The 25,675-nt window shown below is 46.1% G+C and overlaps 2 protein-coding genes across 2 annotated transcripts in view; both read right to left on the reverse strand.

Moving 5' to 3' along the window:
• Positions 1–6,138: 6,138 nt before the first annotated feature.
• Positions 6,139–10,362, reverse strand: ZFP36L2 (ZFP36 ring finger protein like 2). Its single transcript, XM_082481514.1, has 2 exons — positions 10,178–10,362; positions 6,139–9,573 (listed from the first exon to the last, which is right to left on the reverse strand). Exons 1-2 carry the CDS (start codon positions 10,226–10,228, stop codon positions 8,128–8,130), a joined length of 1,497 nt encoding a protein of 498 aa, XP_082337640.1. The 5' UTR covers positions 10,229–10,362; the 3' UTR covers positions 6,139–8,127.
• A 3,929-nt stretch (positions 10,363–14,291) lies between these two features.
• Positions 14,292–25,675, reverse strand: part of THADA (THADA armadillo repeat containing) — a gene marked incomplete at its 5' end in the record, with an annotated part of 163,830 nt that continues 152,446 nt past the window's right edge. Inside the window, 2 exons of the mRNA XM_082480800.1 lie at positions 14,292–15,580; positions 16,777–16,943. Of these exons, the coding sequence (XP_082336926.1) occupies positions 15,242–15,580; positions 16,777–16,943 (506 nt within the window). The 3' untranslated portion in view covers positions 14,292–15,241. The remainder of the gene's footprint in view (positions 15,581–16,776; positions 16,944–25,675) is intronic.

Below are 25,675 nucleotides of genomic sequence, written 5' to 3' on the forward strand. Positions count from 1 at the left end.
TGTTCATGTTGACACTAGCCCAAAGCTGGGCACTACTTCCATGGGAGACAGCTCTTCCAGGCTTCCCCTTCCTCGGCATCATCTCCTCAATCTCCCCAAACCCATAACAGCCAAACCGAAGCAAAATGTTCAGGTTTAGCTCTAGAAAGCTCAACACAGTTTGCTGCATGAGGCTTTGCCTCCCTCTGTCCCCTGGACCTCATTTGATACATCCTGGGATTTCAACTGCATGTGCAGGAAAAGCCCACAGGACATAACTTGGGCTGCGGTTTCGCAGGCAGTTAGTTCAAGGCAATATAAAGTTGCACCGATGCTGAAAGCGGAGGTCTGAGCCTCACGTTACTCACATACTCCTGCCCTCGCTCGTGCTTTTGTTCTAAAGCCGCGAGGCCGTGGGATGAGTCCAGATCAGAGCACTAATCTAGCAGAAAACAAATTCCCATCTTTTTAGAGTTAGTGTTCATTTGGATTGGCAAATCGCTGCATTCCTCGTCTAAGCTGACCTTTAAAAAAAAGTATTTGTTAACACTGAATTCATCTCCTAAGATTTACAGCGTGCTGTTCAGCCCTCTGAACACAACAGCACGCACTCCGTATGGAACCCTCCCTGTCTGCGCCGCTGTGCCGCTTCGGCAACACAGCCAAAGGGCCTCCAACGTGAAGAAGCGATTTGCCCTCGTACGGGTGCAGGCGCGTGACAGGCACAAACTAACCCAGGGCTCTGCTGCCCCAAAGGAGACATCCTGGCGTTCCCTTTGACGCACGTCCACCATTTCCACCACGCGGCTGGGCAGCAGCGAGGGTCTGACCAGCTCACGGACCCCCCCTCTGGGCGTGCGGCTGGAGGGGCCAGAGTCCTCTCTTATTCCTTCTCCAGGCTTGTTCATCAATGGGAAGAGCAAACCACCACCCAATGTCATTAGCTGGATTACGGCCTCTACTGAGAAGAGGAAGCCCAATTTCAGATTTGACGGTATTTAGGAGTTTCAGAGTTGCACATGCCCCACACGCCCTCAGCCAACAAGAGCCTGGAGACCACTGCAGGGGGCAGAGCTACCTACCATCCACTGCCAGCAAAGCTGGAATTTCAAAGTAATTAAAAATTAAGGTGAAAAACGGTCATCCATGGAAGAGACAGGAGGTTCACATATATATATGTGGATACAAGAAAGCCTTAACAATCACAAAACCCAGTTGTTAGCGCTTCTCTGCAACAAGGGAATGGTTTTCATACTGCTATTCAGCTCCCTTTGCAAACAGTACAGGGAATCGTTTTCCAACATTTAGGCACAGCTGAAGGCTAATCAAGATCTCATAAGTTACCAGGCCTCTTACTGTTATTGAATTTCCCTCCATTTCTTATCTTGAGTAGCTATTACGATTCCAGGTATTCAAGTAAACGTCATTCAGAAAAGATAAGGCAATAATCCATTGATATAGGACCCTTGTATTTAGATTTCAGCATATCCAGCTCCCTGTTTATGTTATTAACCATGGTAGAAAAAAGGGGGGTTAAATTACCCTGTATGTCCTTCTCAGATGGTGTACAGAATAGAAATTACTCAGCAGATGTCATTTATCCCTCTTCAGCAACAGAGAGATTTGTCAGGGTAATTTTGCCTGCTTTCCTCGGGAATGCCAATTTGGGGGGGGGGGGAGTTCACCCCAAAATGCTTCCATTAACATATCCATTATACCTCTTTGAAAGGAGAGATGAAATGACTCGTATCTGTTTGAGTTAGCTTTGAGAAAAAAAAAAACTCTTTTTAGAGACAAGGTCCTCTAGACCTCAAGGGAAGAATCTCATTCCTGCACCCTCCTCTTCCAACCTTAAATTCTTAATATTAATAAAGGATTAGACCTGTAAATCAATGTTCTTTAGTACATATGCTGCAAAAATTACACAACCTGCTAAATCTATGCACCTGATAACAAGCGTTTCCTTTCACATTCAGAACTTCTCCGAGAACGCAGAGCTTTGCCACACAACCATTACTTGATTTCCAGTAAACCAGACAATAAAACTACTCAGGGATACATTCGTTAAGCCCTATTTTGATTTGAGCCTTCCCTTAAATGTCAGTATCTTTTCAAATGGCACAAGAAATAGTCCGTGTGAGTCAAAAGCAGTTTAAAAATGGGCATACCAAGAATTTCCCAAGAAAATGTGGAGGAAACAATGTTTCCTCAAACTGAGAAAAACCCATACAGGAGGGATAAGCCAATCTAGCAGCTAGCTGGGGAGGTCCTTCCTCCATCCCGATACTCCTGCCTCCTCTCCTGGAAGTGGGACTCTACCGCCTCCTCCTCCCTCCCACCAGCTCCGAAACTTACCAGACTTCTTACTGACCTGTTGCAACTCTAACCCAGCAGAAAATACCATTTTTTCTTCTCTGCCTGGTTACTAAAATGCATCAAACCCCAGGCAGATGTGGCGAGTGCCAGCACTGGCTGGGGGTGAGTGGACCTTTTGGTGGCAGTGGACCAAGCGCCCACCCCCAGCCACGTGGTGGGAGCTGCCCACAGGGTGCCGGGATGCTCTGCTGTATCGGCCACCCGAACCGGCTCAGGGAGTGGGTCACAAAGGGCCAAAGAGGAGCAGAGCGGAGAAACTGCTCTCTTCTGGTGGAGGCGACCTGCTACATCACCTCGAGTATACCCTTTTCATCCCAACCCTCCCCTTATTCCTTCAGCAGATGAGCACTTACAGGTCTGGCTGTGGTCATTCAGGATATTCCTGCCCCTCTCTGGGCAGGTACCAACCAGCTGTGGGGTTGGCAGAAGGGATGATGTAACCATACTTCAGATGCAACAAAGTGGGAAGCCCAGTGCTTTTTCCTTAAACCACTGAGGAACGTGAGTTTAAGCTGAAGGGTCAAAAAGTGAAGTTTCAATTTCCAGAGCTAATGTGTTGCCAAGGTCTTGTAGGCTCAGCAGGCAAAACCTGAAATGTCCTATCTTATCAATGACAGAGCACCACCGCCTGAAGCTCCGTCAAGTAAGAGTCACACTCAAGGTCAGCAAGAAAAGACAGACCACACAATTAAAAATACATGGTACAAGTCCCTTAGCTTTAGTGCTATACTAGCAAAATGAAAAAAAAAAAGTACATCTCAATCATAAACAAAACTGAAATCTTGAGCCTTCTTTGAAAATGAGGTGGTTAGATGCACCCTTTAAAAAAAAAAAAAAATTATCCAAGCTGCACACCTAATGATGGGATGGGATGGGATGGGATGGGATGGGATGGGATGGGGGCCACAAAAGGGAAGGAGGGCAGTAATTTCTTTTTAAAAGTAATGTAAGAGTTGCATTGGGCATATAAATGACATTCTGGAGAAGGGCTCATTGCCTGCCTATGTATTTAACCCCTGAGGTATTGGTTTGCTGCATTCTGCATTCAGCAATACAGCAGCGAGAGCAGCCGGCAGCCTCCCAGCTCCTCCACTGGCCATGTGCCCTCTTCCACAAGTGACACAGACTGCGCTGTAATTCCGGCTCCTACACTTGAACTGGGTGTAAATCTGGGGGTACAGTGAAATCAGCTCATGCTTCAACCATGATGCACTAAGCGAAGCGCAGCATTCCTGTGCTTCGTGGCGCACTGCTGGGAGTATTTTTGGTGGTGCGCAATCTGTTCAGCTGCATGCTGAATTGGGTTTAATTTTGGTATTAACTTGAGTTGGGCAGCAAACCCCAAAGAAAGCAAAAGCACCGAAGTTACAGGACACCTGCTCTACCTGAGGAAGGCAAACTGAGAAAACCCAAATAAAAAGCCCCCAAGAAACTGAGAGAAGTAGGGAGTAAAAATCAAAACAACTGATTCGATACATTTGAAAACCCCCTAGCGACCACGCCAAGCCTCATTAAACCAATTCCTACTTCAAGATCTATAACATTGCACCTACTTCTACAAATTACCGCAATTTCTTTCAGATTATCAATTGAAACAAGCATGCAAGACTCAGTCCTAACCAATAACGAGTAAAATCCCCATTTTCTAGATCCTCAGAGTCATGTTAAGTGCCCCAACTGTTAAGCAAAATATCACATCTCTAAAGGGCAATAGCAGAGACCTTGGAGTTCCTTCTCAAGCCAAAGCTCTTGAAGAAAACCAGTTTATTTTTGCGCAGAGCTTATCGATTTGTTGCAAGGTAGCAGGAAATTTCTGAATGGCCTGACCAGCTTTACACGCTTTGCTGAATTTTGAAATAAAAGCAAGAGAACATTTGCTTAAATCAACAACATAAGTCACCGGTTTAAAGGTTAACACTTGATCGTGCAGCACAAGAAACAGACACTTATCTTCCCAGTTCAAGGACTTCTCGCTTTCTGAACAGCGGCACATAACGCTGCAACAGATTGGTTCGCAGAGCAGTTTTGCAGAGACGCCAACAAAACGGGGCGCAGGACGGATGGCCTCAGAGCATCGCTCACTTGGAGCAGGGCAATGGGCGGCTCAGGCCCCGCTCTCCCCACGTACTGGCACACCACTAGCCCACTGGGAGACACTCGTGGGCTGCCACCCATCCCGCCCCGGCAGCCTTTTCAACACAGAAAACGCTGGCGTTGACACCGGCGCAGTTGCCCTCCACGTGGGGCAGCTGCTGTAAAGAATGCTTCCAGGGTTCTTCTTCCAGCCAGGAGACACCAAAGCCAACCCCGGCACGCTCACTGGGATCCTGTTCGACTGACGGAAAACGGCAGGGAAGATGAAAGTATCGCACCGACGGGAGTACAGCTGTCCTGGATAAGTGAAATATAGCAATAAATAAGGTCCTTATCTACTGTGGCAAGCAAAAGGCAGGCTCAGGGGAGGAGGTGGGCAAGGGAGAGAAGCGAAAAACATACCTAGGGAAGAAAGAAAATGTGAAACTAAATGAGACACGCACTCCTCATTAATGCAGTTTTAGTCTCAAAATCCCAGAAGCGAGTGAATCCATCAGCTTAGGCACGGGTCGAACCAACAGCTACTCTCTGTCCCTGCAAAATACTGGCGAACACCTCCTCCTCGCAGCCATGGTATCTGTACCAGGGATGCCCGGGGAAGGACCCGGCGGTGCTCGGTGCTACTGTGCAGGCAGCGCCAAAAAGAAGTTTCTCCAGGAATTAGTTGGGGAATCGAAGGGAGCAGTATCTGAGCCAAAACGTCAGACCGATCCATAAAAAATAAGGGGTGATAGCTGTAGCTGGGCTACGTTGTCATACATTGCTTACGTTTGTTTTAATTTTAAACTGAGAGTCAGTCCAAGGTTTGTTACACAAACATATGGCACCGGTATTACATTCTACCTTGTATTTATAGAAAGTACTGTGGCAGTCCAGGCAGCGCAGAGATGCCATAATGTTAACAACATTTATTATTAGTATGACAAAAGAACACAGAAACCGGTAGAAATCGTGACTTAAAAGTTTAAAGGACTGCTTGGAACAAGGGACTGAACTGTGGAGTTATTAGCTAAAATTCCTCTAGTATTAATGAATACAGTCCCCAGGCCGCCAAGTATTTTGTTATATAAATATACCCTCAGAAAAGTAATTTGTTTAAAACCCAAGCCCTGAAAACTGATTAACACATTTAATGCTAGCCTGATTAACACCGATATGCCCTCGGCTGGGTGATGGGAGCATTGAGGCAGAAGTCCGCATTCCTGCGAGTGAAGAGGAACAAAGCTTTTGGGACAAAGGGTAAACCTTAATTATGCCTTTTTATTACCCAAACTGCCATTTCCTCCTTACCCTCAACCAGCCAGGGGAAGGCTAATGGCACACTCTTATATCCTCATAAGCAATGGGATTGATAAACGCCAGTACTAGATTTTTCCCCTCCAGCTGTTAAGCTACAAGCAGCAAAGATCTGATCCCTCACCCTTTTAAAAAGAAATTATAGAAAAAAAAAAAAAAAAAAAAGCTGGATACCAAACACCGCTAACACCAATACTCCCGAACCTTCTGGAAGCGTTTATTAGCTTTGGCCGCTGACCAGTGATTGCTGCAGGAGTGGACTGGAGCTGCGGTGCAAACTGGTTAATCTGTAGCTAGACATATTTGTGATTGGGGGTGGGTGGGTGGTGAGGACTTTTAGCAAGAAACACTCACTGCCACTGCCTGGCAGGCTTCAACAGTTTGAAGGGTTACTTTTTTTTTTTTTTTTTTCAAAAAAAATTTTATTGGGAGAACTACAAAACATTTACAGTACAAAGTTTACAGTCTCACACAATTTGTAGTGAACTGACTCCCGAAAAATATATTACAACTCAAGTTGACTTATCCTTTAGTTACATTCAAAACATACTTCTGTTAAAGTAGTCCAAAAGAGTACATAGTGCTCAATCTGTACCTATGTACAAACAAAACTAAGCTACTGCTCATTCATCCACCGTCCAGGGAAGTTTTGGAAAACTCCCGCCTTTCTACATAAGGAAAAAAAAAATACAACTTTTGGAATTCAATTATTTAAACAAGATATGTTCATGTACTGTATAAAGTTTCAGATCCAAAGATGGCCTCCATTCTTATAAAATAAAGAGTGGCAAAATTTTGCTGCAGTTAAAACCCATCCCTACATTCAAATTATCTCAAGCATTAAGAAAAATACTTATTTGGTTGAGAGATATTTAAGGCAAGCATGGACCCTCAAGAAGGCACTGTGAGACATAATACTGGGACCCCCAATTATTGCTACATACTTTGAGACTATATCACAGTGTGATTGGTGGAGTTAGGCAACAAAAAATACTTTTTGGTTACTTTAAACAAGTCTGAATTAGATTTGCCACTTTTCAAGTCTGATTGATAAGTCAGTCTTTTTTTTTTTTTTAATGTCGGTTTTTGTTTTCTTTTTCTCTCGTTCGTTTTTCAACTCGGACGGGCTACAACCATTTACATTCTAAAAAAAAAAAAAAACAACAAACAACAACCCATAGAAATTCCTCAAACTACTTCCACAGCATCGAGACCGATTTCTATAAAGAAACCATGCAATCTTTCAGATTTACGTAAACAAGGAAAGAAATTAATGAAATAAATATTACATACAATCTCTTAAATTAAGAATTTTACTCATTTACAATAAAATAACCAAGTGAAGTTACAAAAAGGCATATATTACTGTGAAAAGAACACACTCCACATTTCGCCGATTAATAATGGCAATCATAATTTAAACATAATAAAAGAATATATATCTATTGCTTTTCATCATACCCGATAAATACAGTATGAACAAATTACCAATGTATACTTTTCACAAGATAATAAATAAGTTAAATAGTTTCATATTGAGTTGTGTGCAGTGACTCATTCATGCAATCAACTCAAACGGCTAAAAAAAAAAAATTAAAAAAAAAATCAGCAGTTATTTTCCAACAATTACAAACTAAACTCAGTTGAGTGCTTCCAAATAAAGCAACAACAAAAAAAAGAATTGTTCTAAGCCAAACATCCACTAAGTGGTGGCAATGGAACCAATATTAAACTTTGGAATGAAGGTTTTAGCATTTGTTATAATAATAATATATAGATATATAAAAAAAGGTTGTTATCAAGGCATATTCTTGGCAGGATGTTGGATTTTTCTTTTTTTTTTTTTTTTTCTAAAAATAAAAAAGCTTATAGGTTTAGTATGTTCTGTGTTTTTATTTCAACTGGATTGAACGACAAACTAGCTTGTAACTTTTCTGTGTGTGTGTCTGAAGGTTTGGAGGAGCCGGACAGGCAGGACTCCCACTCCCCGGATTGTTTGTTGCTTTCTGGTGGCATCTTTTCTAATGCTCTTTTTTTTGTGTGTGTGTTTGTTTTTGAACACAGATGGAATGGCTGCTGCTGGTGCATATCATAACTTGTCTCCAAAGAACAACAACAAAAAAAAAAAAAAAACCCCAAAACAAAAAATCCCCTTCTTCCAAGGTCTCTCTATAAAAAATAGGTTTGTTCAGTTCGTGTCATTTGCCCTTTTGCAAAATGCTTTTTTTGTTTTTTGTTTTGTTCAGCTCTCGGTGTATATATAGATAGAGATATATATATATATAAAAAAAAACCCCAACAGGAAGAAGAAGAAGAAGAAGAAAAGGATTCACTTTCTTCGCTCGGTAACTTACTTGCTCAGCCGCCCCCCCCGGCCCCCCCTTAGTCGTCGGAGATGGAGAGGCGGCTGAAGATGGGCAGGCGGCGACCCGAGTCCAGGCTGGGCGACTCGGAGCCGCTGAGGGAGCCGGAGCTGAGGGAGCCGCTCAGGTAGCTCTCCCGGTCGGAGAGCGAGTCCGGGGGGCTGGGCGGCGCGTCGAAGACGGGCGACTCGGAGAGGCGGCGGAGGGGCTGGAAGCTGAAGGGCGGCGAGGCGGGGGGCGGCGGGCAGCCCCCCCCGGGGGGCGGCGGCGGCTGCTGCTGGCAGCGGTAGTAGGCGGCGGCGGCGGCGGCCGCGGCGGCGGCAGCGGCGAAGTTCTGGGTGTGGAGGGCGAGGGGGGCGATGAGGCTGCCCAGCTCCTGCCCCGAGAAGGCGAAGGCGTTGTTGGCGCAGGGCGGCGAGAGCAGCTCCTCGCAGTAGGAGGCGGAGGCGGGGGGCGGCGGCGTGCGCGACCCGCCGGGGCTCTCCAGCAGGGCGGCGTCCAGGCGGCCGCCGGGGGGCGGCGGCGGCGGCGGGGCGGCGCTGTGGGGGTGCGGGTGGTGGTGGTGATGGTGGTGGTGGTGGGCGGAGAAGCCGGAGAAGCTCAGGCTGTGGTGCAGCTTGGGCCGCTCGCCGCCGCGCGGGTGCCCGAAGCCGCCGCCGCCGGCCAGCGGGTGGTCGCGGGGGGCGAAGGCGCGGAGGTCGCCGGTGCTGCCGGCGGGGTGCGGGGGCGGGTGGTGCGGGTTATGGTGGTGGGGCCCCGCCGCGGCGGCGGCGGAGGAGGGGGCGGCCGTGCCCCCGCCGGGCGCCGGGCGGCGCTCGTCGGCGTTGTGGATGAAGTGGCAGCGCGGGCCGTAGGGGCAGAAGCCGATGGTGTGGAAGGTGCGGCAGAGCTCGGTCTTGTACTTGGGGTGGCGGGTGAGGCTGCGCAGCTCGTGGAAGCCGTGGGCGAACTGGCACTTCTCGCCGTACTTGCAGGCGCCGCTCTCCTCGAAGGGGCGGCACAGCTCCGTCTTGTAGCGCGTCGAGTTGATGGGCGCCCCCCCGCCGCCGCCGCCGCCGGAGCCGCCCCCTTTGCCGGCCGCCGCCGCCTGCTGCTGCTGCTGCTGGAGCTGCTGCATGAGGTGCTGGCTGCGCTCGCCGTTCTCGCTGAAGGAGCGGTCCCGAAACTTGTTCTCCTTGTTGAGCAGGGCCGTGGGGCTGCTGCTGCCGCCGCCGCCTCCGCCGGAGCCCGTCTCCTTCAGGCTGCCGAACGAGGAGGAGGAGGAGGAGGAGGAAGAGGAGGAGGTGGAGGAAGAGCTGGAGCCGGTGGGGCTGGGGAACTTGGAGCCGCCGGCCAGCGCCGGCAGGTTGCTGGTCGAGTGCCGCCGCAGGAAGCCCGGCGCGAAGCTGGAGCTGGGGGGGGTCACCGGGGTCCCCACGGCCTTCTTGTCCAGCATGCTGCTGAGGTTGGTCAGGGACTTCTCCGTCTGCCGGGGCGGGGGGGAAGGGAGGCAGGGAGGGAGGGAGGGGGCGGGGGAGAGAGGGAGCGGGAGAAGAGAGAGGGTGTCGCAGGGTGACCGCCAGCCCACCGACACAGCTCCCGCCGCACCGCGGGGGTCGGGGCGGGGGCCGCGCCGCTCAGCCGGCCCCGAAGGGGGTTCGCTACGCCAGGGCGAGGGGGGCAGAGCCGGGGAAGAAACACCTTTACGGGCTTTACTGTCTACGCAACTTTTCTGTTTTTAAAAAAAACCAAACAAAAAAGTTCCTCTCGGCAGCGCTTGCACTTGCGGCTGAGCGCCGGGGGAGCGTCTCTACAGCTCCTGAGCCGGCCCGGCCCGGCAGCCCTGCAGGCGGCCGCCCGCCCGCCGCTCCGCGCCTCGCCCCGCCGCCTTGCATCAGCCACCCCGCGTTGCCGCCACCCGGCCCGGCTGTCAGCCCCACACCCGCCCGCAGCGCCTCCCCGTCCCGGGCGGCCGCCGGGGTTCCGGGGTCCGTCCCTCGTCCACCCCCCCCGGGGCCGAGCGGCCCCATAGCGCCGTCCTGCGCAGCCGGCAGCCCGCGCCGGGGCTGGGGAACCACACTCGTCCCTACCTTGCACAAGAAGTCAATGTCGTAAAAGGCAGATAATAGTGTCGTCGACATTTCTAGATCCTGTAATGGTCGGAAATACAGGAAGGACCGAAAGATCCCGCTCTCCTCGGAGGGTTTGGAAAAGCCACGACTAGATAGGAGGGGGCCGTTTGCTTGAGATCCGAAATGGTCCCGTCTCCTTCCCGGCGGGGCGGGCGGGACGGCGGGTGCCGGGCCGAGGCGGCGACGGCGGCTGCACAGCAGCGAGCGAACTGCGGGAACTCCGCGGCGCCCCGCGCCGCCCCCATATAAACGCCGCCGCCGCGGCCCGCGGGGGGCGGTGCCCCGCTCCGCCCGCCCCGCCCCGCCCGGCGGCCCCGCCCCGCCCCGCCCGCCCGCCCGGGCCGCCCCGCGGGGTCGCGCGCGAAGTTTTGCAGCGGGCCGGGAGCGGTGGGTGTCGCTGGTAGCGCCCGGTACCCCCCTCCCCCGGGCGGGACGGAGCGGAGCGGAGCGGAGCAGGGGCCGCTCCCGGCGCGGAACCGGCGGGGGTAGTGCTGCACGACGCCTTAAGGGCTCGGTCCTTGCCAAGCGCCCTTCTTCGCGCCCCTTTCCCAAATTACCGGCGCCCCCGCCGTTGCTGCGGCCCCGGTCACCCTCAGCGGGGCCGGGAATTGCCCGCGCAGCCGCTGCCGGGCGGCCTCCCCGGGGCGGGTGGCGGCTGCCGCCGAGCGGAGGCGGGAGCGCAGTGCCGTGGGAGAGGCGCGGCCGCGTCGGGGACACCTCTTCCTCCCGCCCCACCGAAAATAAACTTTTGCCACGTAATTAGTTTGAAACAAAGGTCGGGGCCCGCTCTGGCCCGGTGGGACCGGCGGGACGGCGGGCTGGGCACGGGCCGCCGCTTCCCTGTCGTCGTCGTCGTCCCCCCCTTCTTTTGGGGAGTTTGTTTGTTGTTGTTGTTGTTTTCTTTCTGTTTGGGAGAGGTTGGCGGAGGCGAAGCGGCGTTAACACTGCACCGACCGGGCTGATGAGCGAGCCCCCCCCGCCGTCCCGTACCCCTCCCACGCTTCCCCCCCCCCCCTCCCCCCCCGGCAGCCGCCGAGGTCTTGTGACCCGCCGGGCTGCGCCAGCCGCTCGCCGAGCCCCCCCGCGGGGCTGTCCGCCGCCGCCCCGGGACGGGGGCGAAGGCAGCGGCCGGTCTCTGCTGGCGGGGCTCCTTCCTCGGGCCGGGACCGAGCTGCCGTCCCAAGGCGGGCCCGGGAGCCGCCGTGCAAAACATTCTTCCCCGTCCTTCCCCTCCCCCCCCCCCTCGCGGCGATAACGCTGCGCAAACACGAGGTGGGAAAGGCGGCGGCGGCGGCGGCAGCTCCACACAGCCCTCCCGTCCCCTTCCCGCGTTTGCTCAGCCCCGGGACAAATGGGAAGGGGAAAATGGACGGACCTGCAAAGTTTTATTGCTGCTAAAGCCGGCAGAGGCGTTTGATCCTCTTTTAGGCTTTCCGAGCTGGGATGTCAGGCCCTGGAAAGCCAAGGGTGCAAATCTGACCACGTCAGCAGGCACCCTGCGCTCCCAAAGCACATTTGCGGAGGAAAGCAACTTCTTGGGGGGGGGTGGGGGTGGTTATTAGAGCACTTCACGTCGGGTTTTCACACTCGGCACCCTCCGCCGCCATGCGGCTCACGCTCCCATTTGGTTCCTCCCCTCCTCCTCCTCCTCCACCACCCCCCCCTCTCCCCCGGGGCTGCCGGGGCGGGGGGGGGGGCAACAGGCGGGACCCAGCGGGCGCACCCCCGGCCAGCTCGGGCCCGGCGGCTGCACGATGGGGTGGGGGTGGGGGGGGCACCGGGTGCTCCGATGCACCATACCGCCGCCCCGGGCAGCGCCTGCGAGTCGTCACCCACGGAGGAAGAAGCCGGGCCAGCAAAGTTAGGACTGAGCTTGGCAACAGAGATCGAAAAAAAAAAAAAAAAAAAAAAAAAAAAAGCCCGGGAAAGAGGAAGGCTGGAGGGTAAAAGCCCAAACCTCGTTTCTTCCCCTACTCCGGCACTTCACCGAAGCAAGTTCCCCGCTCGCCGGACGGTTTTGGAAGCGGCGCAACCGGCCCCGCTTCCAGCCCGCCCCCCCTGCAGCTGCAGACCCGCCCGGATGGGCGGGACGGGACGGGACGGGACGGGACGGGACGGGACGGCGGCGGCGCGGGGATCTGCCACCCCCTAGTGCCCGCACCGCTGGCAGCGGGTCTGCGTTCCGGAGGGGTCCAGAACAAAACGTAAATCCCCCCTCCCTTTACCCTCCTCCAGCCCTGCGGAGGGGGTACAGCTCCTGACCGAGCCCTCCGAGGGGAAGGCACCTGAAAGCGGGACCGGGGCGGATTGGCGCCGTAACCGGCATCGTTTCCCATCACCGTGCATCCTTGTCCCATCGCCTCCTGCCCGGCCCACTCGGATTTGCTTGCATTACTGACCCCCAGATCAAACTCTTCCTCCTCCCAAACAGCTCTGTGATGGAAACATCGCCTTCAGAGAGCTGCTCCTGCCCGCTGGTGAGCTGAGTGAAACAGTTGATGATGATAATCATGCAAGGAGCAACGTGTCGTCATTTGGAGTACTTTTTGAGATAAACTGACTTTGATCAAACACACGGCAGATAAGAACTCCGGTGTAAGATTTTGGTCACCCTCTTCTGCAATTGCTGCTTAGGGTTTAAAGGTTTGTGATGAAGTAGTTATATAGTAACTGAAGTCAGCAGCAGTGCGTGGTGAAATGTATGTGTGCCAATGCAATTTTTTCTTTTATTTGCTCTCTATAAACTAGGCGGGATGACAGAGGTTTCAGTTGCATTCTAAAATCACGATAAGGAAGACCGGGTTTTCGAGCTATTCGGTTTACTGATTAACCAGGTCCTCAAGGCTTCACAAAGTTACTTAAGTTTTATGGTCACCCTGGATCTACTACTCTGCTGTTACACGTCTGCGTTTATCCATTTGTTGGTAATACATACGCACATGCATTTTAAATTCTAGCCAATAAAAAAATTGCCAATGTTACTAGAGAGTCTTACGCTAACGACTGACATGAGCAAGGTCACACAGCCATACTGTAATTTCAATACTGTACCAAGTTCTGTTTGTTTTCTACTTAAAAGCTGTTGCTACACTAGTTCAAAAAATGTTGGCAAGGTGTGGTAAAACCAGCAGCTGTTAATTAATTGTACAGGTCTTGACTATTTTTAAGAGTGGCTTCCAGACAAAATGTGGGCTGTTCTTTCCCCAGGAGCTCAGAACAGATGCAAACAAATTCATTTTTAGCCCAACTCACAGTGTGGCTTGTTAAGTTGGGTAACGTGATCTTTTCATCTCAGATTCTAACATTTCCCTTTTGCCTATTAAAGTCTCACGTTTCATTGTAAATTACTTATAGAAGTAACCCCAAATCCTGGAAACTTACTGAAAGCATTTAAACTTTTGTTCCCAAATTATTACTTTTTTTTTTTTTTTGGAGTGACTTCGTCTTGTGCAGTTTACAGATGTTCACTAAACCTAATTCGGAAGCTTATCCCCATTTACAGCAGATTGTTATTTAACCTCAAGAAGCGGGAAGGGAAGCAAGTGACTGCCAGGCACCGCAGCACCCAGCTAGTGCGAGAGGGGCGGGCCAGCCCCTGACCCTGCCGTGGCTATGCCAGACCCTGCCGTGGCTATGCCAGACCCTGCCGTGGCTAGGCCAGGCCCCAGCAAGGCTAGGCCGGAGCCCGCCAAGAGTAGGCCGCGCCGCGGCCGGGCGAGGCCCGATCCCGGCACTGAGGGGACCCGATCCCGGCCTGGGCGCGCGGGTGCGTGCGTCGGGCGGTGCTGCAGCGCCACCTGCTGGGCCTGCGCCGCAACACGCCGAGAGCCGCTCGGGGCTCTGCCCGAGGGAGAACGGCTAATTACCTGCGACATCATCAAGATTTACGGCTAAACAGCGCTAATACACGGTTTCGATTAGAGAGTGAAGGCAGAGCCTCGCGTATTGGGCACGTTACTCTTCCAAGGAAGCCGAAACAACGTAGGTATACCGACGCGCGTCTCTGCTTTGGCTGCGCTCAGCTCCGCCAGAGCCAAACATGAAGTCACCGCCGAAAAGAACGTGAGGCTGCCTCGTTTAAAACAAGTATTTATTTTTCCTTGTCTCGCTTTTCGGACTGGAAACCAGTTTAAAGTTCCCAGAAAAATACATTTGCAGAGCACACCCAAAATTTTTTGTCAGTCAGCGGGGTAGGCGCCGGGGGGGTGGGGGTGGGGGGGGCCTCCCCTGAGGAGGGCCTCGCAGTGCCCCCAGAGGAAGGTGTTTTGAAGGAAAGATGGAACTGTTGGGTTTGCCGTGGAACAGCTGCTCTGTTTTGAACGCAGCAGTCTTCGTTTCAGAGCAATTTAATAAAAGCAGTTGTTTTGTTTTGTTTTGTTTTTTCCTGTAACTCAAAAGAGCCGCACAGAAGTCTTAACTAATGCTGTCTCCCGTGTGCAAAACAAGGTTAATACCACAGGGAGAACTTGCCTTCCTCCAGAGGAAAGTGCGGTTAAAATTTAAAATGTAGTCTAAAAATCGTCATGGACAAAGCCAAGGTTTATTTCTTTTCTTTTAGAAACACTTAAAATAAAAAAATAAAAAAAAAAACCAACCTTATTAATTTAATAATTACCATTCTACATCTTGAAAGGAGACAAAAAAAAATAAAAATCAATGTTTTCTTGGTATTCAAATACAGGAGGTAAAAATCTGGGATAAAACTTAACACAACTGCAGGTGGCCTGCACCTGGATGAATGGAAAATATTAGGTTTAGCTGCTTTACTTCCTACAGTAGCTATAATAAACCATGCTCAGCTGAATGAAATTAGCAAATGCATTTAAAAGGAACAGTCTCCCACAGCACATCTGAGAAAAAAAATAAACCAACAGATTCATATATAAAAAAATGTGGGTTTAGCCTGAATACTGAATAGTTTGTTGCAGGTTTACTGGTGTCATCATAGCAATCCCTTATTCCTTGAACATCGTTAGAATTCAGACCCCTGCCCATCCTCCCTGAGGATGAACTTCTAATAATTTACTTTTCCAGATTTTCATTTTTGCAAGTATCATCAGAGTTCAGCAGATTTAGTATTTTCAGACAGACCGATATTCTCTCGTTTTGAATAGCTAATCTTGTGAATTCTCCAGTTTTGGAAAATTCTGGAGTTGGAGGTAGCGCTCTAAGAAGGTGTCCAACAAGCTGGGCTTGGTCCAGTGCTATTCTTGATAGTCGATTAAGTTCTCCGTGGTCTGGTAAAGTTAGATGAGTCATTGATATAAGCAGTAAAAGATGCTTACTAAGTTGTCTGACATGAGTCAACGTCTCTCCCCAAAAATTCACTTCCCCTTTATCAAACAAGTAATCATCTTCTTCCTTAACAAAAAACAACAGCGATTAGAAAATGATGTGCAGTCTTGATAATAGTGAGAACATTATTAAATATATGAATGAAGATACATAAAGAAATAATGAGAATAGAGGCTGTTACAGAATAGTTTCTTTATAGCAAAAAAAAAAAAAAAAGGTAAAAATTCATATGCATCATTTTTCAAAGGTTTGGAAAAACACAATAAAAAAGTTTCCTGCTTTGCCTAAGAAATTTTACCTTCAAAAATCAGGCAGTTATGGTGTAACTCTTGGGAAACAGTGGAAGTAAATAGTAGTCCTAATCCTTAACATGTGCTTGCCTTCCCCTGTGAAACTGTCTTATATTTCACAGAGACCTCTCTGTAAGCAGTATGGTAATTTGCTATATCATGGAGCTTTTTGAGTGGATTAAATGGAAAAGGAAAATTCTATCAGTCGGTGAAACATCAGAAAGGCATATCTAAACCACAAGCTTAAGAAAGGATTCATAATATATTTCATGGGTCATATTAATTGTCAACAAACTTCTCAAAGACATAGCTGCCCCTGCTCCTTCCGGTTTACCTTCCAGCATTATTTTGACTTTTACAGTCTTTTCAAGACAAAGAGAGCACAGTGTATTATACAGCCTTAGGTTTTACAAAACCACCGTGACAAAGTTTTTCTTTACATAAATACTCTTTCTGAAGAAAATTACTGATGTGAGCGAGGCTGTTTTGTGTGCTGTACAGAACCAGTCACATGGAAGGTGGCACAAAGTTACCAAATACTTAAATGACATCTCTGGAAAAGCCAGCAGTTGTGCGAACACTGTTCTTGAATGCCAGATGTGCCTGGCACCCACAGTAGCAATTTAAATTCAAGGCAAGCCATCATCTGCAATGATACTGAACACAATTAGTTACAGCCTCAAATGTTTCAGTCAACAATGATTTGTTAAGTAATTCTTGATGTATTTCAATGTTTGCTTGTTAGTCTTTTAAATTTTATGCTGATATTGCCAGGCAACAGCCATCAAACTCTATTTATATATTCTAAATACTGTCCATGTGGATTTTTTTTTTTTTCACGTTGTAAATCAGTTAATACCAGAGTAATGGTAATCAGGCTCCATCACATGAGATATTTCATTGTATTCCTACCGTAAGACTACAGAAACGTGGCAATCCCAACATGAGATGGCAACAAGCTGTTAAAATTACCAGAGCTGAAGTCTCCGAGTGTCCTTGCAGATTGCTGTCTCCCAGAAGCCACTCCAACAGGATCGGTACACCGGCACGGATCTCCCCCCACCGCTGCAGCAGCTCACACAGTATGCCAAATGCTAAATCCAAGGCCATCGGAGCATTCACTATCCTAAGTGGAAACTCTGCTGAGAGAACATATGCGTAACAACACATAGCAACACCACAAACATTTTCAAATAAAATCAGCACAAAAATGATTTCTTTAAAACAGATGCTGAATTTACACAAACACATTTAGAATGAGGAATTATACTGCAAATAAGTTAGATGAATGCTTATTTCTGTGCCACTTGAGCCTTTTCTCAATTCCAAAATAATATATGAAGCAACTGAAAATGCTGATGCTTAATATTTTTTTCCTGCCTATGTAGTAACATTCATTAATTTGGGCTTACATATACAAAGATGCTTGTTAGAAGTGTCTCAGAGACAGTCCTGACACTACTACATGGTGACAGTTTTTCCAAAACTGCAGTTATGCCTTAAATCTGATTTGATGATTCACTGGAACTCAAAACCTAGAGCACATCATGTTTTTAAAGGGCTGGGATATAAACCGAATCATTATTTGGTGTGCAATCTCTTTATATATAAGAAGATATACATATATATACACACACAAATGTAAGAGAGATCAAGCATGCAGGACAGGCTTAGAGAAGATGTTAAGAGAAAGGCAGACACTGTTTACAATGCCATCACAGAGCTATATTTATACAGGTTTTGCTATCATGCCAGGACCGTACACAAAGCCATCACCCACAACATATTTCTTCCCTAAACTTCCCCACTGCTCTCATTTGGGCAGATGCTGTTTTAACTGTGTCGTTCCTAGGGCTGCCCTCAATAATGGAGTACCTGAAAATGCCACAAGCCCTGTTTGCATGAGAACTCCAACAACTGCGTTCACAGGAACAAGGTTCACCACTGGTAACATTAATGCAATTTTACTTTTTTTAATGGGGATGTGGGAAGAGGACTGGAGGAGGACAGCTAATGAACAAGCCCCTGTAAAGTCCTTATTACTGTAAATGGATGTTGGCAAAATTCATCCTTGTCCAGAGTCACCAGCAAAAGAAAACTGTTCACTAATTGGTCTGTCTTTTAAGTAGTGATATCATAAGGACGCGTCATTCTTGAAGGCTGTCTTTTGCAAGCAGAAAACACAGCAGAGTCAGAATTATTTGGCAAAGTCAATAAGGACATGCAAGGCAGATCTTACTTTTTGTGACTGAGTATATTTAAGCATTTCTCATGAAGGAAAATTGTTATTGACGTGAAAGAGACATAGCAGTGCAGCCGAGACCCATCTTTCACAACCCATGTTCGGAGCTGCAGCACACACCTCTATTCTGTAACACCTCCCGAGGCCTCATGCCCGCTGCAGGTTTTCTAGAGTATGTTGGCACAGCAGAGAAATGTACAGCAAAACACCAGGACTAGGGAAATACATGTGCCAATGAATAAGGAAGCGCAGGAAACAACCAAGAGCAAAACAGACCCACAGAAAGATGGGTACATGGTATTTGACAGAGCAGGCAACGTACTGAGGACATCAGGGAGGATGAATTAGTACTTGAGACCATGAGAACAAAGGACCGTAATAAGGAAGGGAGTGAAGGAGAAAGAACAGATGGTCCCTTCTTTATCTTGGAGTTAGATGAGGGTAAATGGAAATCTCCTTGAACAAGCAACAGGAAGGCAGGCAGTCAATCTCTTGGTGACACTAATAATGTTACATACGCAGTTTGTCTCTGGTAGACAGTAAAATGAAATGTTCAAATCTGTTTTCTTCATGTCAGGACTTATCACCGTATCAGGAGACATCCCTCAGCTTTGTCGGTGAGGGAGAGCTTGCAGGGTTGCAGGGTGACTTTCCCACACCATTTATTTTAGGTATCGGGGTTTTGTAGGTATTCTTTTTGCTGACGTTTCTTTCCAAGACTTTTTTTAAAAAAAAAAAAACAACAAAACAAAACACAAACACACACTTGCTTTCTCTCTGTTGCTGTGCCCTACTTGGTACCAGTCTGATACTCTAAAGAATGGTTACAATGGTTGTCCTCTCTGTTTTAGGTTCCTTAGGCTCAGGTAGAAAACACAGTTTCATTCAAGTGCCATGAGGACCTTCACTCCTCAGAAGTACTGGCAATCCTCAGAGCTATGGAACACAGGGTTCTGAGCCTGAAACAAACATCCCGGTTACAAATGTTTACAAAACACAACATTTTAAACCCGGCTCTTTTGAATTCTGGTGATCTTTGGAGTTCTACGGATGATTACTGAATGCCTATGATAGTCAATATTTATGTAACGTCTCTTGCTTGTGTCGCTTTATTTCTATTTGAATATTTAGCAAATTAAGTGATGCTGGGAGCTAAAACCCAAACACATAATTTCCCACTGCTGTCTTCCTGAAGTTAGCTGTTGTTTTGGAGAACTGATTATAGATACAACTGCAGATATTTAAAATAACTGCCATTTTCTGGAGCCTTTTTTCCCTTTTAAGATTTACACTCCTTAGGTATAAACACAGTGATGCTCTCTCTGTGAATGAGAACACTGGACTACTGAGAAACGCACCAAAACATGTATTGCAGCTTCTAATTGTGTTATTACATGAACATGCTGGAAACTACCAAGAGGCAGCGAAACAAGTAACACTGAGGTACTGCTTAGACTGAACTTGCTTGCTAGCAGTTTTTCAACAGTGTGACATAGAAGAAAAGGCAGTTTTGTGGTCGCATAGCACAGCAATCTTATAGGGAATCCTTGTGTCGCAACAAAGGAAATGGTAAGATTTTTTTTTTTTTCCACAGAAGAGAAGCAAAAATAATTACCAGAAAAACGTACAAAGGAGATCTAACACACAGGAAAAACATGAAGACCTTGAACACACACAGTATTGACCAAAAAGGTGCTGACCACACTTCTGTAAATTGCAGACACCATTTAACTGATCAACCAAATTCATGCATCAGTTCTGATGTTGAGGTCAGAGCAAAACAAAGCAACTTCACTTTGATAATGCTGAAACTGAGGCTACAAAAATTTGGGTAAGACCCTGCCTACCTTGGGTTTTGTCCTAGAGCCAGCACAGCAACCTCCTGGTACTTGAGGTGTTGACACAGATTCAACAACAGATCAAGCTCTGCCAGTGAAGAATTTTCGCTTCCACATGCCCAGCCCAGCCCATCCCTCCACTGGAGAGCATCAGGAATGGGTCCATGGTTTCTGAATCGCTTCCTCAGCTGCCATTTCTTACAGAGCACACTGACATTAACTGACCTTGATACCAGTTCACACAAATTTGATGCTAGAATAGTTCAAGATCAGAGTTGGGGACTACCATTGCCACAAGGACAACAAAGAGATGGACCAAGTATCCAAAAAAGGTATATCAACTTCCTAAGCTTGGAGTGCTGAAGTAATACAGATAAATAAGAGCAAGCAAAGTTACATACATACTCATGATTTAATAGATAAAGAACGCTTTCAGAAGGGGAAAGCTCTAACAGCAATGGATGCTGTAAGCATGTACAGAATCTTTTAAGATACCCACAAAAGGTTATGTCTTCTAAAAATAAACGTATGTGTCTTCACTGATGTATTAACTGTTTACAAGAACTGCTCCTCACATCATCGTTTGCCTGCAAAACAGGGCTGATTTTCAAGAAGCTACATATTACACATGATGCTGTGTTCATGACTCATGCTATGACTTCAGAAAGTGGTCTGAGTAAGCTGCAAGTTCACCAGGGGCAAAAAGGGCAGGTGGCTCTCCTCTCCCTGCAGTCCCCTTGGGCCATGGGCTCCTGATGCTTACCTCCAGCCAGCTCAGGTACTCTGCTGATCACCTGGTAAATTAATGCTCAGAATAGCAGAATATGAATTTGGCACGCAACTCGCCGCGTGGGTTCTTCTGCTCGGCTGGCAAGCTGAACTGGTTACCCTGCAGTCAGAATTGGTACAGCGGGGAGCCGGGGAAGGGAAGATCACAGGGCAGCGGAGAGGGGGGTGGGGGTGGGTGGAAAAGGCCAAAGGGAGAGCGAGACCTTCCCGTTCAGCAAGCTGTTACTTCAGGTCAGCTATAATCCAAAACTTCCCATCAGAGTCATGTAAACAAAATATTAACAGAGATGATTCAAATAGCCTTTCATAAGGTAAGTAACTATTTAAAGGAACTGAACAAAAATTTTCAAATGACAGATTTCTAGAAGCTGCTCACAGCTCCTTACTGCCACAGGAGCTAAACCAGGAGAAATTGAACCTGAAGACGTAGCTGTTACCAAACACTGAAAATACAGTAGTGGTCCTACCACAACAGTTCTAGAAACTATCAGAACTGTGTTAAAACTATCGTTTTTTAAAATTCTAAAACATGTATATGTTCCAACATGCAAAAACATCACAAGCAAGATAAGCATCTTACTACATAAGCCATTACAGGGGCTGAAATACAAAAAATTCTCTGTGTCTTAAACAAGTAGTTACAAGCAGAAGAATTAATACTACTCCTTGAAATGAAAAACAAGAGATAAGAATCAGGTACTACATGCTTTTTTCATTTTGAGGAATTGAATTTTCATAAAGGGAAAGGGGTTAAGTACTGCAGTGTTTTAGTCTTTGTGAATCCACCCACATAAAAATTAGACCTCCCACATACACATTCATATACTCCAAAAGCTTTGATCATGCCAGATGTAAATATTTCTTCTAGTAGCCCATTAAGTGTCCTCCAACTATACAATTGTTCTCTGTTAAAGCCTTGGTGATATTATGGGGAACTGAAAGGATGTATTAAGAGCATATACACAGATTTTAAGGACAACCATGATAAAATATAGGCAAAAATAAAAAAGCAGAACATATTCCTTGCCTAACAAAGCATTTTGTAATTGGTTTTATACTGGAATTTGTTAACTAAACTTAATTTTAGATCAAAGAGTAATGCAATTTTTTGTAAATGTATACTGTGTTCAGAACAAAGAGAAGTAAAACTGCAAGGAAGCTTAGCGTAACAGTCCTGAGAGAAAGCCTCACAAAGAACAGTGTACCAACAGCAGAGATGTTTTCAAGAAAAACATATAGGGTAAGTTGTCCAACTGAAATTACAGAAAGTATTTTAGGTAGACCAGCTATACTCTAAATTGGTAACATTATTTTTTTACTTTTTTTGCATCAAATGCTGCCTACCTAGGTATAAACGTGACTACATCGCTATCAATACAGTACCTCATAACACCCTGGTAAAATAAAGTCATATCCTGGCTTCAGAGATGAGCATGGACATTTAAATCAACAAAGCTCACTGAACGATTTCTTGACAAAACCAGATATTTATCTCAGGTCTTCTGATACATCACTGTAACAAGATGATGAATATCAAGCAAGAGGTCAGGTTGCCATCCAAATGATGGCAGATCTAGCATCACAGTCACTAATACCTGTGATAGCAGATTTGCAAATGGAAAATTTCACCTACTGAATCACTGATCACTTTTTGTTGCATTGAAGGTTTTCTTCTGTTTGGTGTTAAGTAATAATCAAGACAGACACATCAAGTATAAGAGAACTGAGTGCAGCATTGCCGCAGATACATTTTTTACTTAAAGTACCATGTTTACGTATGCACAGGCTTTGCAAAACTTAAAATGCCTTCAAATTTAAAAAAGAAAAGTATCCCACTGGCCCAACCCAAGAGTTACATAAGCTGGTAAATAAAGTGAGGTTAGAAAACAAATTTCTTATGTTGAAATAACCTGCTTATGTTCTACTTTGAAGTAGACAGGAATTGTACAACTCCGGAGCACAGCAACACTGGGGTGTCTTGCCACCAGAAAAACAACAGGACAGAAGAAAAGCACTAGCAGTGGAAAGAAAGTAAAGGGGTGTTCATACCCACTCAGTCTCCACAAATAACGTTACCCGTGCTATCATCCTTCTAGGCACTACGATTAAAAGGACAAGTGAGAAGTAACAAAAAAAAAAAAAAAAAAAAAGAAAATGCAGAAATGGTAACTGTTGTGTCCGGATAGGTGGCAGATGGCTCTCAAAAGGGGACTTGTTCATTGCACTGTGTCAATTTAAGTTACAAACATCTAACTTTCCACTTTTTAAAATGCCCATTTATGTAAAATCTAATATATAAGCAGATTCCTTTTTATAGTGTTTCATAAAATCAAAGGCAATTAGATCATTTCTATTCTCTCGAGAAATATCATTCCTTAGATGACGTACAACTACTTCATCTGTTTTCCATCTTCTGCCTGAGTCTGTTTTATAGCCGTGCTTTTTCAGAATGACTTTAAAAAGAGGCCCTTCCTGACATCATGCAACACTATGTCAAAACACAACACTATTACAAAACAAACTAATCAAAACTAATTTCTTAATAGTTGCAGCCTCCGAGTAGGGTGGCAGTAATGCTGCTCTCAGCTTTGACTTTGATTATAAACAGATCTGAGTTAATAACATGTCTGATTATGACAGAAACTTACAGCTCAGGACCGAGCAGAAAATTGAAGTTCCTTCTTGAACAAAAAAGCACACACATATTCATCATCTTTTCAAGCCCTTATTTGGAATGTGAACAGAACAATATTTTTCAAGTCAGTAACTAGATTCCCCACCCCCCCTTTTAATAGATATATATAGATAGATATGCATACATAAGCTTTTCCCTTGCAAGCCTTGCCTCCTGTACTGAAAGGGTTTTATTACAAAAGAACCACAGCTCACAGATCTGTCAGAGGAAATGAGCATTTGGACTTTACCACTTGCATTACTGCTTTTGCTGAACCTCCCCCCCAAAGCCATGTTCTAATTTAAACAGCAGAAAAACAATACCCCCTGCGTAAACCCACGGAACACATGCTTTTCCTATTGAAAAGGTAAAAAATAATAATATTCAGCTAATTGTTTAAAACGCTGCCAATGAGAACGTATGCTTTTTAACTCAAATTATGTATTTATTGAAAAAAAAAAAAAGATATATACTCATAGGTTCAAATTAGTATCACCACAGCTAAATACATGACTGAAGACTCTTGTTATTCGTGTGTTCCAAGGAACATTTTGCTTAGCACTGATGAAGATTACTGAATGTGAACGAGATGTGTGTTACAGCTGTGCTGTAGGAACACAGGAGACCAATTTACCTCTGTAACATAGCTGGGATTTTAGAATAATATATGGAGAATGGTGGTGAAAGGTTTGTTATTTAAGGAATAAAGGAATAAGGAAAGGGTGAGTAATCATGATAAAGACTATACACAAAAGTCTTCTCCCCACGTTACTTGAAAACCAATATAATTTGGGGAGAACAGTCAAATAAGTAAAAGCTATTTTTAAAAAAGTAACAGAAAGGCAAGCTTTCCTACATTGCTGTGGAGTCATAGCCGCAACCATCACAGCTTGCATAAGGAGCCTATCAAATCTGTAAGCTGCTGGCCTGTTTACTCACTTGCAATTAAAGTGCTGATAAGAAAAAAACATTTAATAGATTATTGACATGAACACTCCATTTAACATTTACCACTTTCAGACTCCAGCGCTGAGCACATGCAATTATTTTTCATGTATTCTTACTTTATTTTCAAGCATATAACTACTCATAACCTTTACATAACGGTGCCACTGTGTAATTAATAGAGCTAAATGAAGCAGTGCCAGTAAATAATCAGTAGCCAGTCTTTGATGGATGAGCTGATTCTAATTCAGTCCATTCACTTTCAACTTTAATTAGCGGCATTGTATTCTACAAAGCAAATGGTTCCTTCATCCACGTGATGATCTAACGTTGTGTAAGTGGACTGAGAACAACTTGTAAGGTGTTGAAATAAATTTGGGAATACAAAGTAAAAAGTCACAGTAATTACACATTCTTATATAACGTAATTCTTTAAACAGAAGTAAGTAATATAAAGTTCCCACTGCAAAAGCCACCAATTTTAACAAGTACCATACACACCAATAAATTTTGTCAAGACAACTAAGAGTTTCAGTGCAGTAGTTCTCTCTCCTTTTTCTTTAATTAAACCAAGTGATCTGAATTATTAGGTGTATGTTGGTGGAATTTTTTTGCAAGACACAAATACAGGCATAAAACCACTATGTATTTCTACACGAATATTGATGCAACGCCGTACTTAATTTTTTTGCTACTATAACTCAATGTGTGCTTGTCACATTTGGTGACAACTGCTAAGCAAACTCTTCACTTTTGAATTGCTGGAATTTACAGTCATTTTAGATGACTGGAAAAATTTCTAATAAACATACAAAAGTTTGAACTACTCAGGACCACTTAGGTTACAATATGCTTTGATCTTGTTCTACATTTTCTCCCGAATGCTAGTTTACATTAACGTGTCTTATCCTTCTTCCAGCAGTTCTGCTCTAAAGGGGATGGACAATGCAGAGTTGCGGATTCTTGCAAGCTGTGGCTATTAAGCATGTCTGAATAGAGAAGACACTTGCTAACTTACTACAAAACATCCGATCCAGGTATATGTGCAACTTTCCGAATGCAGGTATTTTTGAGCAGAATAGCAAAAAGCAACTTGGGAACATCAGCAACTCGGAAACCTCAGCAACTCAGTTGTCATATCTGTTCTGTTACCTTATAATGAAATAGTATGGGGAGAGGCTGTTTTTAAGATTATTTGTATTTAATTTTTATCTTTGTTGAAATGAAGTGACTATAAAATTATTCTTATGGAAAGTGGCATAGATCTTTTGTATAATAACTTATGTCAAAAAGTTTCATGACATATTCTCAGCTTCTTTACTGGTCAATTTTCTGAACCCACTTCCTCAGCATGTAAGAGCATATACTTAAAGGGCAAAACCC

The sequence above is a fragment of the Vanellus vanellus genome (genome assembly GCF_965231255.1).
Source record: "Vanellus vanellus genome assembly, chromosome: 3".
NCBI lineage: Eukaryota > Metazoa > Chordata > Aves > Charadriiformes > Charadriidae > Vanellus > Vanellus vanellus.

What these genes read in the sequence shown, in the direction of transcription:
- ZFP36L2 (XM_082481514.1), bottom strand. Translation starts at nt 10,228, where the DNA reads ATGTCGACGACACTATTATCTGCCTTTTACGACATTGACTTCTTGTGC. An exon ending in ACATTGACTTCTTGTGCAAG is followed by an intron (nt 9,574 to 10,177) that starts GTAGGGACGAGT and finishes CCGCCCCGGCAG; the next exon opens with ACGGAGAAGTCCCTGACCAA.